Below are 14,723 nucleotides of genomic sequence, written 5' to 3' on the forward strand. Positions count from 1 at the left end.
TGAGATACTTATGACTTTATGTATGAAAATTTGGTTAAGTAGACAAGATCAACAAATGAAGGCAAAAGTGTACATGTTCAAAAAGCTGGGTCTTTGGTGATTTTTGATGAGATTTTTCTTTTTTTTTTGCTTTTTATTGAATTAGGTCTTAAAAGAAGTGACAATGAAAGCACAGGCTGCTGAAAAGGTCAAGGCTGAAGTACAGAAGGTGAAGGACAAAGCCCAGGCTATTGTAGATGGTATCTCTAAAGATAAAGCCATCGCGGAGGAAAAACTGGAAGCAGCAAAACCGACTTTAGAAGAAGCAGAAACTGCGTTGCAGGTAAATCTATGCGATATGACAGATGTCAACTTTAAGGTCTAGGAGGAAGACTAAGGTAAAAAAAAAAAGATGAATACTAATAAGGAAATGCTCTACTGGTCCAGACCAAAGCTCTGTCCACTGGAATGATTTCAAGTAATAGTTTCTGCTTGGAGGCTTCATTAGCTTTTTATAAGTTTTGCACATGCTACTTAGTGTCTCATTCTTCTCACTCAAGAATGATGGGTTGTGCCATATACTGGTGGCCAAGAGTCCTGGGTTCTTATTTCAACTATTGTCAAAAAGCTATGCAGTGTTAGGAAAGTCACATCAACTTTCTGAAATAACATTTTCTCACATACTTATTGAGGACATTGGAAGAGGTGATCTGTAAACTACAACATTCTCTATCTATGGATTATCCAAATAAAGAACCATTGAGCAGACATAGCTCATTGATGACAGAGTTTGAGCAGGCTTCTGACACAGTGAAATAATGCAACTATATGGCATTTATGGAAATTGTGAAATTGCAAAGGAGGTTGGATTCCGAGAAAATACAGTTATTGTAGTGAACTAGAGCATACCTTAAATGGCTGGTCCAGTTTTGCTTTTTTGAGTAGGAGTCTCACTCTGTCGCCCAGGCTGGAGTGCAGTGGCACACTCATGTCCACCGCAGCCTCAACCTGCTGGGCTCAGTTGATTCTTCTGCCTCAACCTTCCAAGTAGCTGGAACCACAGGCATATGCCACCATGCCCGGCTAATTTTTTGTTTTATTGTAGAGATGAGGTCTCTCCATGTTGTTTAAACTGGTCTCAAACCTCTGAGCTCAGGCAATCCTCTCGTCTCCACCTCCCAAAGTGCTGGGATTACAGGCTTGAGCCACTGTGCCTGGCTGCTATGTTTTAAGACTCAGTGTATACTAAGAGAGTTCCAGGTACGTCCAAACTCTATCTAACATTTTGACATCAGGTTACACAAATCTATACAACAAGTAAGATAACAAACCTTTCTTGTGCAAGGAATGCCTCTTCCTATCTCAATACTAATCTGACTTTAACCAGTTCAAACCAAAAATAAAAAATACCTCCAGATGTTAGATAACTGTTATATTGCCACAGTGTATGGGAGATTATGTAACAGTCATATTGCTTTGCCTGCAGAGAAAAGGATAATTTAAAACTTTGCTGAAACAGATTAAATTTCAGATCTGCCCCCTGCCTTCAACTCTTTTTACCCAGGTACCCAAGAAAGCTGAGCATAATTCTGTTTGAAAATTCTTTTTAAAGCTAAATTAAAATAAGCATGTCCAGTTCTTACATTTTGTATTACTTTAATTTGACCCTAGTTTCCCCACTGGCTGCTATTCTATTTCTCTCTTTCTTTTTATAGGCACACATCTCAAATAAATGTCTATCTGCCATTTCCAGTTCTTTGCCACACATTCTCCTGAACTTCCAGCTGTCTTACTTTCACAAATGCTGGTATATTAAAACAAACCTTTTCAAGGTGTATGGTTACATTTCTAATTTACCAAATGCAGTGTTTTTTCTTTTTCCTCAGCCTTCAGAATAAAGATTATTTGCTTTGATGGGAAGGTCATTGGTTTGCATCTTTTGACAGGAGGGATGGCAACACGTTTTTAGGACCTGGAAGGAATGAATATACTCATATACTATTTGTACCAGAAAAGGGACTGGATCAAATTCTTCTATTTAATATTTTTCCAATATTTATTCCATAAATAGCTTATGAGATAGGGCAGTTACTATCAACCAAAATGGATCTGTGTAACTATTAATTAATTTACTCTGTAAAAGTATCTGTACCAGAAATGGAATGGAACTTTTCTGAGAGAGAGCACAGTAAAATTCATAGTGCTCAAGTTCCTTCATTTAAAGGTCAGTTCCCAGCTAAGAAGCCTCTAATTATTCAATCTGTCAGCCCTGCAGCTACCCTCTGGTGTCAGTCCACGGTGACAAGTCTGAGTTGCTCAAGAGATAGAGTAAGATTCTTGACCTACATAGCTAATGAGTAAAAAGCACTGCAAATACTATAGTTTTTCTAGTTTTGAACCCCCATATCTACTTATGTGCTGAATATTTTTTTTTTTTCTTTCAGATTATACTTCCCCCCCCCGGCACAAAGCGGACTGTGCAGTTTTAGGGAAGTCACAATTCCTTATCTGCTCACCAACATTTCTTTCCTCTCACTGTCAGTTTGAATAGTAAAAAATTTGAACTTTTTGGGACATGGTATTTCTTTAGGATTAAATGTGTGACTAGAGCTCATGACTCTGCATCTAACTTAAAACCGTTTTGTGTCCTCTGCTGAAATAGCAGCATTTAGACACGACAGGTTTGCTTGTCTGCACTTCCTTATCTGAGATTGGATGATCTCCTTCTTTCATCCCCCAGACCATTAAACCTTCCGACATTGCCACTGTCCGCACATTGGGCCGACCCCCTCACCTCATCATGCGAATCATGGATTGTGTGCTGCTGCTGTTTCAAAGGAAAGTCAATGCCGTGAAAATTGACCTGGAGAAAGGCTGTACTGTTCCTTCCTGGCAGGAATCTTTAAAACTGATGACTGCAGGGAACTTTTTACAGAACTTGCAGGTCTGTAGTTCAACAGTGTTGGGCTGAGGGGAACTCCGTCTTCAATGGGGTATCTGAGTCCTTTAGTAGAATAAGTTTCTAAAAAGAATTCACTCTAAATACATTTTTTTAGAGTAGATTTTCCTTTTTCAAATATAAGACATTATAAACATTAGAACTTTTCCTGACAGATTTTAGTTGTATCAAAGCATCATTGATGATAGGTATATGTCAAAAAAAGTAAGAAAAAACATTTTAAGGAGGCAATTTGGATGTATATTATATGCATATGAATACAAATATATACATATATTTATGTTTTATAGTCCTCAGTAGTAATTTTTCCAGTATTAATTTACATCTTTTTAATTTTATGAGATAGAACTTACATATAATAAAATATTCAAATTTCAAATGTGCATCTTGATGAATATTTACACATGTATATACCTATTAGTGAAGACTGAAGGAAAAATATATATTTCCATACCCTAGAAATCTCTCTTGAGCCTCAAACCACTAAAAAAAACTCCCTTAAGATAATTATTATTCTGACATTTACCCAGATAATTAGTTTTGCCTGTTTTGAAATGTGCTTATATGATATCATCTTATATGATTACTTTTGTTTTCACGTCTTCATTCAACATGTCTGTGAGATTCATTCTTATTTTTGCAAAGGGCAGCATTTTTCTATTGTTATATAGCTTTCCAGCATATAAATGTACAGTAGTGCATGTGTTAAACAGCTGAGTCTTTGGGTGAATAAAAGAAAAAAAAGTCATGATTAAAAGTGTTTGCCATGGTGTAACTACTCCCGTGATGACTATTTTCATGATACCAAAATTAATATTGTGTTGAGAAGTATAATGAGATACTACTAAAAACCCATCAGAATAGCTCAAGGTAGAAAATGATAAAAGCTGTGGAACAACTTATTCACTGCTGGTGGGTGTGCAAATTGATACAGCCGTTTCTGCAAACTCTTTGGCACTATTTACCAAAGCTAATGAAATGTATATAACCAAAGACAGAAATCCCACTTCTGGGTATTCAGCCAACAGAAATGTTTACATACAGCCACCATATATAGGAAAACAGTGCTTCCAAATATAGTGTTGAGAAGAGGTACTCAGTGACAAGGTATTATGTTGTATTTCCACTATATTGATACAATAGATGTAAATGATCTCAAAAATACAATGAGAGTAAAACAGTAAAACAATTAGAAAGTGATGAGTCTTAACTATATATTGTTTGTACTTTATAATTTATTTAATTGTAAATGTATGCAATTTAATTTTTGATAATAGCTATGTTTAACAAGTTTTAAAAATTCTGAAAAATTAACAGTCACTTCTCATGAGCCTGTATGAACTAGCACCAATGTGAAACACTGTAATATACCTCAATTTGTTTGTTCATTGTACTGTTAATGAATTTTGGGGTTATTAATTTGGGACTATTATAAATAAAGCTGCTATGATTATTGGCTACAGGTCATTTGGTGGCTGTATGTATGCATTTCTGTTGTCTGTATACCCAGAAGTGGAATTTCTGGGATTTCAGAAATTATACACATCTCATCAGCTTTGATAGATAATGCCAACGAGTTTTCATGGTTAGAGTATAAGTTACTTCACACTCTCACCGTTTTCTACTTCTAATTGCTCTGATAGGTTTTTAGTAGTGTCTTATTATTGTTTGTTTAATTTGTATTTCCCTGATGAGTAATGATGCTGAAAATCTTTTCATAGCTTATGTGCCTCTTGGGAATGTTTTTGTTAAGTGCCTATTGAATTCTCTTGTCCATTTAAAATTTTATTACCTTGCAGCATTTCTTTATGTAGAAAATATGGCTAATTTGTTATGTATAGGTTTGCAAATATCTTCTACCCTTTCTGGTTTGGTCTTTAACTGTTTTCAGATGATAAGAAGTTCTCAGGTTGAATACAGTCCAATTTATCAATATCTTCCCTGATAGTGTTTTCTGTGTTCCATTTAAGAGATATTTGCCCATGTCTAAGGCAGTCTAAATTACTCTGGTTTCTTCTGGATGCTTTATTGTTTTATCTTTTACATTTAGATCTTGAGACAACTAATTGTGTACACATCTGTTTTCCAGACTGTTACTTTTGCACTATGTTTCTTTCAACTTTCAGTGATAGATAACTAAGGTGATTATACTATGATACTCTGTGACAAGAAACTTGGATTTTGAATGGAATCCTGGCAGGTGACTCCAAGTTGCTGACTTATTTACCTGGTGGTGGAGGCCCTGCTCTTTGATGCTCCCTTGTTATTTGTCATTGTTAGTACCAGCCTTCTGTTGCTTCCAGACATTCTTTGCTGTTTTTTTTTCCTGCTTCACTACTTTTCTTTTTTTTTCTTTTTTTTTGAGTTGGAGTCTCACTCTGTTGCCCAGACTGGAGTGCAGTGGCCGCTCCCGGCCACCGCAGCCTCGACCTGCTGGGCTCCAGTGATCCTTCCACCTCAGCCTTCCAAGTAGCCGGAATTACAGGCATGTGCTACCACGCCCGGCTGATTTTTTGATTTATTGTAGAGATGAAGTCTCGCTGCCCAGGCGGGTCTCGAACCCGCGGGCTTGGGCAATTCACTCACCTCAGCCTCCCAAAGGCGCGGGATTACAGGCTGAGCCACTGAGCCCGGCTCTGCTTCACTATTTTTCAAGTCTCATAAAAGAAACTTGTGTTAAACAAGGTCTGAATGAGAGTATGTTCTGCTCTACTATGTGTTCTGTGAAGGCCTGTGTCAGTAAATTATTTAGGTCCTAAATTTCCTTCTACTTGGAAAGCATTTAATCATCCTCTTTTAAGTAATCGAACACCACTTAAAAAAAAATCCAATTTTATTGTTTGGCCAGTCTTCCCTTTTTGATGCAGGAAGGCATTCTTAATTCCTTTCTGCTACTATTTTAAAATGTTATTCCTCCAGAAGATAATCGTTCTCTCATATTCTTGATAGTTCTATGATTAAAAATTAATTCGTCACCCTCAAGGCCTAATGTCCAAGTTATTATCTTCACATTTCAGGTAAGTTTAATAAAACCGCTGTCTGAATGTATTAAGTAAGCATTTAGTTGCTGATTAATGCTAAATATATATGTCCTCAGGCTGAATACACTTGTGTGTGTTTGTTTTATATTGGGGATTTTATGGGTTTGTGGCTCATCTACTTAGGACTAATGACAATAATTTTTTATTGCCTTGGAAATTCTAATAACTGTATTAGTGTTCATCACCTAAATAATGTACTCTTTCTCTGGATCCCAGAATGTTTATTTAGGGTTAGTATCTCTTTCCAATAGAAGACAAAGCATGCTGTAACAGAATTCTTTGCTATCATTCCTCACTGGGCTTTCACTTTTAGGACTTTTGCCTACTAGTTTGAGGTATCAACAAAATATACCATTCATCCAGTTTTTGGTTGTTCAACAGTTTCAGTGACATTGAGAGTATAATGTGAATATGACTTCATGGAAAGAAGTGTTTTGACTTTATTTTACTCTTTTCCTTCATAGCAATTCCCAAAAGACACAATCAATGAAGAGGTGATAGAGTTTTTGAGTCCTTACTTTGAAATGGCAGACTATAACATCGAAACCGCTAAACGTGTGTGTGGAAATGTGGCTGGTCTTTGTTCCTGGACGAAAGCCATGGCTTCCTTCTTTTCTATCAACAAAGAGGTGCTGCCTCTGAAGGTGAGCCTCCTGGGTAGACCTGTGTGTAACGTGCCTGGGAGGAGTCACTGGGTCAACTGGTCTCATCTTTTCACAGTAGCACAGGTGTCTTCAGCTTCTGGTTTTATTGTACTTGGGTTCACAGGGAGAGCAAGTATTAGAAAGGCTGAGCACAGAGTGTTTCTTTCTTCTCTGTAATCCTACTCCAGTCAGAATTGTATGAGCTTTAAGCATGAACTGACTCTCTGCAAGGGTATTAAGTCCACTGTGGGCTACTGGATATTTTTTCTCCATAATGTTAACTTGGAAAAAAAAAATAACAGAAAACGATAGCACAGAATCCCCTAATATTCAAGATCACCAGCCAGTGAATCCTGTGAGTGAGACAGGGTCAAGATATAGAAAGTGTCTAAAGCTGGTCTTGCTTGTAAGGTATGACATAACCTCCCCTTCTCCTTTCTTTGTCCTCCACAAAAGAAACTGAAAATTATCTATTTGTTATGTAATGTGACTTCGAGATACACCTGTTTCCTTTTGAGTAACTAAAATTTTAAGCTTTCTTTTTGTATATTCCTTTACCATTACAAGACACTCAGTCTTTAGCAAAAGGAGAGGCAAGTATGCGTGTTTCTGAAAATGAAATACGAGTTTCTCAAAAATCATATCGTGTGACTTGGTTATTTTTCTTTTGTATAGATCTGGTCTCTTTCAACCATCAGGTAAAAGCCACTTATACCTGTAAACTATCCCCCAAAATATAACAATCATGATAAAAATAATTAAGAGAAGCAGGAATAGTCAAAGTGTTGCTTATCTTTTTTTAAAAATTGTTACTATACCAGGATTATTTATTCACTAATTGAGGCCGTTAGGATCTTAGGGCAACTTAAGGAAACAAAGGCTCATTTGATACAGATAATTTTAGAGCAAATAATTGATGTCATGTTGTCTGAAATAATGGATGTTGGGAACTATTGAAAACTTCAGCCTAGCTCAAAAATGGACATTCTGATCTTGGCTGACTTATAACCACCATATCAAATGAAAAGTACGGGTTATTTTTTGTATGTTTTTTTTCTAGTAGGTGAGACATATGTAGTCACTTAAAGGAAATTACAGTTGAATTCATGATGCAAAGTTTTTTTGTGTTATTGTAGTCATTTTAAATATAGTGAGCTAAAATAATTAAAGATGGACATTCTGAACAAGGTTTGCACAAGAACAATGAAATCCCTTCCTTTGTGTTCATTACCTCCTATATTTCAGCTTCCATCTAGTCTTTGGACAATCTAGATTCTACAGTAGGGAGTGAAGGAAACACTATCAGAAAGGAGAGACTTTTATTTGCTCCTGTGTTCTTTCTGAGAAGGCTGTCCTGAGAGTACCCTTCTGTAGTCTTATGAGCCTCCAGCATCTCTGAGCACTCAGCTTGTCAAGTTCTTCCTATATCATTAGAAAAATACATGCAATTCCATAGATCTCACATGTTTAGTTGCAGATGGAGAGGTAGAAGATAAAGGAAGAAAAGGTTATCATCAGGTGACTCTGTTGTAGATATTAAGAAACACAGACTGAAGCCTCTAACTTTGCTGATTCCTGGAGAGTCTTCATCTGCAAACTTTTGCTTTCTAAGTGAAGAAAGGCCAAGGACACTCCGTAAACTCCAGGTGGAATCCTTTTGACACTAATTATGTAACAGAGACACTGAAGGGTTATTCTCTTTCACCTTGTAGTACTTGTACGAAGGGACCCCTCCCAAAAAAACTTGGAATTTATTTATAAAAAATTGCATATTTATTCTTACATGTGTGAACTTACCTTCAAAGTACTCTCCATTTGATGCAACACATCTACTGAGATGCTTTTTCCACTGCTCAAAACTCATCAATTCTGATGCCTTTTAGTACTTTTGCTTCACAGTGGCAAAACATTTATTTCCCTGGGAGGACTTTTTCAACCAGGGAAACAAACAACAAAAAAAGTCACTTGGGGCGAGATCAGATGAATAGAGAGGGTGGGTCATGAGAGTCATGCTGTTTTTGGTCAAAAACTGCTGAACACTCATCACAGTGTAGGCAGGTATTTGCCACAACTCAGGACGTTTCTCCTGCAAATCATGATGAACCTTCTCAAAAATTCTAGATAAAAACTTTGGTTGACCGTTTGATCTGGAGGAGCAAATTCTGAGTGTATTACAAGGGCCCACCCTCCAAATGATAATTCTGTTTTTTTTGGGGGGTGGGTCCCTCTTTGTAGATGGACCAAGGGACATCTAGTAGAGAATATTCAAACAAATATTAGCTACAAGAAAAGCAATTTAGAGTCTAAGTTCATTATGATGAGATTTTTCTTTTAAAACTTTGTGAAAATCAGTAAATATTAGTCTGTATAAACAGAATGTTTAAAATAATAGAACCTTAAATATTGAACATAGATAATAACACTAACAAAATCTATTAATTATTGAACTCTTGTTTGTGGTAGGTACTAGACTTGGGTTTTTACATATGTTATCTTATTTGAGTTTCACAAAAAAATCCTAGGAGATAGTTTTTCAATATTTTAATGGGGAAACTGAGGCTTTCAGGGTTTAAGTAACCTGTACAGTGTTCTAGAACTCCCAAATTGAACAATTGGGTTTGAAGAATTTTGATGAACAACCACTGTGAGCTTCATTTAATACAAATTTTTTTCTATTTTTTGTGAGTAAAATATAAGAAAATGTTTAAAAATCTTTGGAGCGGTGATAGTTTGTCATTAGTAGGTTACTTTGTTTGTTTGTTTTTCTTTAGTGCCATATCTTCATAAGCATCTTGTGGTTAAAGCACTTAGGTTCCTTTGAGTTTTAAGTTGTTTGACACAGAGCCCTTATTTTTTCTATCATGTCTGATCCTTGATAACAGTTGCAACTTACAGCATAGCTGAGAGAAAAATGTTTCATAGATTATTTTAAAATTATAACTTTAAAAAATTTTTTTAATTTTAAAGGTGTGGGGTACAATTCAGGGTTAGGTATACAAATGTTCGTTATACAGGTACCCTTGTTGATGAGGTATGCCCCCTCCCCTGGCAGTTTCCCACTGCTGCCAATCCTGCCCGCCACCCACCTCCCCTGGAAGTTTCCAACTACTGCCAATCCCTTTCTTATAGTACTATGATAATTGTTCACGGTCCACTTATGAGTGAGAACATGTGGTACTCAGTTCTTTGTTCCTGTGATAGATCACTCAGTATTATAGACTCTAAGTCCATCCAAGTTGCTGCGAAGTTCATAATTTTATCCTTTCTTATGACTGCATAATATTTTCTCATGTATACGTACCACATTTTTTTTTAATCCAATCTTCTCTCTATGGGCAGCACAGTTGGGTCCATGTCTTTGCTATTGTAAATAATGCTGCAATAAACATGTGTGTGCATGTATCTTTTTCATAAAGTGATTTGAGTTCTTCTTGATATATTCCCAGTAGGGAGCTTGTAGGATTATATGGAAAGTCAATTTTTAGATCTTTTAGGAATGGCCACACTGTTTTCCACAGAGATTGTACTAGTTTACACTCCCACCAACAGTGTAGAAGTGTTCCTTTTTCCCCGCATCCTCTCAAGCATCTGTTGTTTCTTGAGTTATTGATGATGGTCATAACTTTTAAGCAATGTTTTTGCCTGTCACTGGCTATAGTCAGTTGTGGAATGCTAACTTCTTCCTTAAAGATTTATTATGTCAAAATTTTGAAGCCTGAGGTTTCGTTATAGGAAAATAATTTACCTCAAAATATATATTTTTTTCTTTTTGAGTTGGAGTCTCATTTCATCGCCCAGGCTGGGGTAGAGTGGCATGCTCCAGCCACCCCAGTGTTGATCTGCGGGGCTCAGGTGATCCTTCCATTTCACCCTTCCAAGTAGCCGGAACTACAGGCACATACTACCATGTCTGGCTAATTTTTTATTTTATTGTAGAGACAAAGTCTTGCCAAGTTGCCCGGGCTGATCTCAAACCCACGGGCTCAGGCAATCCACTTACCTCAGCCTCCCAAAGTGCTACTGGCTGAGCCACTAAGCCTAGCCACCTCAAAAGAATTTAAAAATAATGTTTTCTTCTCAAACATCTCAGAAAGAATATGGCTTTCAGTAGTAGGTCTTCTCATTAAAGTTAATTTTAACATTTTGTAGACTGAAGAGGGAAAAATTTGATATCAAACTTTTTAAAAAGCATCTACATTTTTGTAAACATGCACTTTTTTTATACCTCATATTCTGCTAATATTGTTTTTGATTCTATTTTAACAGTTCCTTTAAGACAAATACTTCTAAAGTGTCATAGCTCAAGGTATCATATCTGCTTTTTTGGAAGGCAAGAAATATATAAAAACTGTAAGAACAACATCAAGGCCATAACCCCACAAAACCTAGATCTTTATATTCAGTGAATAATTAGGTTCCATACTTTATTACTCATTAACTATGATGAATCCTGCTAGGCATATAGTTCTAAATAGGTTTTTCTTTTTCTACAACTTTTAATATTACACTATTGTATAATTTGCCTGTATACACTTAATATTATAGTCTTCTGGCTTAAGGATAGACAAACTATGACCCATGGGCCAAACCTAGCCTGCCACTTGTATTTGCATGGCTTGTGAAATAAGAATAGTTTTTACATTTTTAAGTGTTTTTAAAACAAGTGCCTAAATAGCTTTGATTTTGCCCATCTAAAATGTTTACTGTCACTTTACAGAAAAAAAATTGCTGACTTTGGTTCTAATGAACTGTAATTTTTTGCTGATAACCACTTCTGTCATGTTCACATTAAGATTTGGCCTTGACTTAATGCAACTTGAAAAGACTTTAGGTGTGGAACAAAGAAAAGGTGTAAATGTGTGACATTGCTGAATTCTCTGACTCTAAAGTGTGGGATATTTGGAGCTTTGCTGGCTCTCCACCCTGTGTGTATCCCATGCAGGCCAACTTGGTGGTACAGGAGAATCGCCACGTTCTGGCCATGCTGGATCTGCAGAAGGCTCAGGCCGAGCTGGATGATAAGCAGGCAGAGCTCGACGTGGTACAGGCTGAGTATGAACAGGCCATGACTGAAAAGCAGGTAACTGTCCTTTGTCGTGGGAGGGACTGTCACACACCTACATGGCTATTGAAAGCCCTTATTTACAGCGTGGATTCACTGCATTGATACATAATCCCTCACTGAGCCCTGGACTTTATTTCTAATAGACACCAAGGATCTCTGATGAGACGTCAGGATGCTCAACCAAGATAGCATTCTCTGCTGGAGCATAACCATTCTGAGTTTCCTTGTGGTGATGGTAATGATAACAGCATTTGATGTCACATTTTAAAATTATATTTTGCAAATCACATCCTTCCACTTTATTTTACTGAATCTTTGAAACAATCTTGCAAGGTAGGCAGGGTGGATATTTTTGTTCTCATTTTAGAGAAAGGAATTGAGGCCCAGTGAGGAGAAGAGAATGGATCTTGTTCATAGGGCTGGGCAGTGACACTGTCTAGAAGAGACCTTGGTCTTCTGATGTTGACTTCAGGTCTCTCCAGTTGATCAATGTGACTGACCATTGTATCTCAATAACATTGACCATCTATAACCTTCTCAACCTATGCATATTTTGAAGTTTTAGCATTTTTTGGATGCTAGGTTTATTCATTTCCTATATATTAGTTATTTATATTATTTTTACTAATTCCAACTCCATTGGGATCTCCTTCCTTCTGGTAATCAAGACAGATGTAACATAAAGCTAATACAGCTTAAGTTTCAGGGCCCCTCACTTGCACAAATCCCTTGGGATGATGGGGTTATTGGGACTGGTAGAGTATTCTCTGGGGAAAGATCAGCTAGCATTTATACGCTGATCAGTTATGATCAGCTAGCATTTATACGCTAGCATTCAGTTAAAATACCTAGAGATCTCAGAGGAAGGGCATCTGAGTTTCTAAGTCATCAGGGCTTTGTCATGTTTTTTTTTCCTCTTACTTTATATACATATTCACTTTTGTATTTTACATTTGTAAAAATTCTCTTAAAATGGTATCCTTAGATTATGTAACCTTCTGGTCTCACAAAATCTGCCTCTGATAAATCCTACATTTGGTAGATAAGAGCTAGGCTCACTCTAATCTTTCCTCGATGGCTTTATAAAATTCATCCCTGTCCCTTCTCAGTTCTTACTTGGCCAAATTGAGATTCCTACCCTGTTAGTCTTATAGGAGTCCTGATAAAAGAGTTTACATTTTATTTTAATTGGATGCAGAATGTATGAATTTTCTCTTAAAGATAAGTCTTCTGAAAGCTTTCTGGAAGATTTACAGAAGTAGTGCTCATATGGATCTATATACTTGCAGCCTAGAAAATTCACCTATATAGGGAGGAAATCAACATTGCAGTTTGAAAGGGTTCACTTTAGAAATTATGAGGAAGGAATTTTAATTTCTACCAGTTTGGATGCTTACTTGTTTTAGGAAGCTCTACTGAACGCAGTAAAAATATTTTACTTTCTCATTTTACTATGTTTACATTTTAATATTTTTTATTAACTAATTTAATAAGCTTTATTCAAAAAAGCATCTGCTATTTTCTAGGTAAATAATCATGGGTCACACAAGAACTCTTACTATAAAAATATGACTCTAACTTTAAAACTTGAGTTTCAATGAATGTCGTATTCTTTAATTAAAAAAAAAAACAACTAGCCGGACTCGGTGGCTCAGCCTGTAATCCCGTGCTTTTGGGAGGCTGAGGTAAGTGGATTGCCTGAGCCTGCAGGTTTGAGACCCTCCTGGGCAGCAAGACCTCATCTCTACAATAAATCAAAAAATCAGCCAGGTGTAGTAGCGCATGCCTGTAATTCTGGCTACTTGGAAGGCTGAGGCGGAAGGATCGCCGGAGCCCAACAGGCTGAGGCTGCGGTGGCTGGGAGCGGCCACTGCACTCCAGTCTGGGCGACAGAGTGAGACTCCCACTCAAAAAAAAAAAAAAAACAAACAAAACAAACAAACAAACAAAAACGCTGGCCATGAATCCACCTACCATCAGCTTCTGAACTTGAACTCCAGTCATTTTTCTGCTCTTTTCCCTCCATAAGTCTCCATGAAAGTCCAGGGGACTTGTTCACCTTCCAGAAGGCAGGGGAAGGGACTCTGGTCTCCAGTACACCATGACTCAGGCCTGCCTGGTCCCTTGAAAGAGAATGAGTTCAGACTCCTTACTACACAGGACACAGTGCCTTTGCTTAGGGTCCATCTTGCCTAATACTCCTGAAGAGCTAGTCAGTTCCCTGGGCTCCGTGAAAAAGTGGTCTCGTGTGCAAGTTGCTATCTGCTTCCCCTCTTGTACTCTCAGATGTTTGTTCCTTTCCCATATCACAATTTCCAGAAGTAGCCTGGGTTTCCAGAAAACAAAGACCAGGAATGGTGAAAATTGACATTTTCTTTTAAAAATCTTTTTTTATTTTAGATTCAGGGGTACACCTATGCTGTAGACTCAATATGAGTCTGTTACACGGACATACTATGTAGTGGTGGGGATTGGGCCTCAGGTTAAAATGGACATTTTCTCATTTGGCTAGATGGAATTGGGGGAAGAGAATTGAGGGGAAACAAATCAATATTAAAAGCACCTTGTAAATAAAATTTTTTTTTTTTATAAATGATGTAGAATCGTACTTCCCAGATGGCATCTTTCCTTTTGGGGGAAACAGAAAAACAAATACAATGGTATCAATGTGAGGGTGTGCCTCTGCTTTATTTTTTTTTTATAAAGCATAAACGTGTTTAATCTTTTTTTTAATACATATTTTTTATTTTAAAATTGTGGGGTACAGATAAGGGTTAGGTATACAAATATGCATTGTGCAGGTACCCTTGTTGATGTGGTGTGCCCCCCATCCCCAGACAGATATTGACTACCGTTAATCCCACCTCCCTTCCCCTCCCTGCCCCCCCATAGTTTCCCTTCACTGTCAATCCTTTTCTTATAGTATTATGATAGTTGTTCAAGGTCCACTTATGAGTGAGAACATGTGATACTCAGATATTTGTTTCTATGAGAGATCACTCAGTATTATAAACTCTAATTCCATCCAGGTTGCT

At 37.1% G+C, this 14,723-nt stretch overlaps 1 protein-coding gene across 1 annotated transcript in view; it reads left to right on the forward strand.

Annotated features, from left to right (window-relative positions):
* The window catches only part of DNAH5 (dynein axonemal heavy chain 5), a gene marked incomplete at its 5' end in the record, with an annotated part of 277,065 nt that overhangs the window by 172,410 nt on the left and 89,932 nt on the right, over positions 1-14,723 (forward strand). The window contains 4 exons of the mRNA XM_008059081.1: positions 146-322; positions 2,720-2,923; positions 6,444-6,623; positions 11,566-11,703. Of these exons, the coding sequence (XP_008057272.2) occupies positions 146-322; positions 2,720-2,923; positions 6,444-6,623; positions 11,566-11,703 (699 nt within the window). The remainder of the gene's footprint in view (positions 1-145; positions 323-2,719; positions 2,924-6,443; positions 6,624-11,565; positions 11,704-14,723) is intronic.

Source organism: Carlito syrichta, unplaced genomic scaffold (assembly GCF_000164805.1).
Source record: "Carlito syrichta isolate Samal-C Ts95f unplaced genomic scaffold, Tarsius_syrichta-2.0.1 Scaffold303700, whole genome shotgun sequence".
Taxonomy (NCBI): domain Eukaryota; kingdom Metazoa; phylum Chordata; class Mammalia; order Primates; family Tarsiidae; genus Carlito; species Carlito syrichta.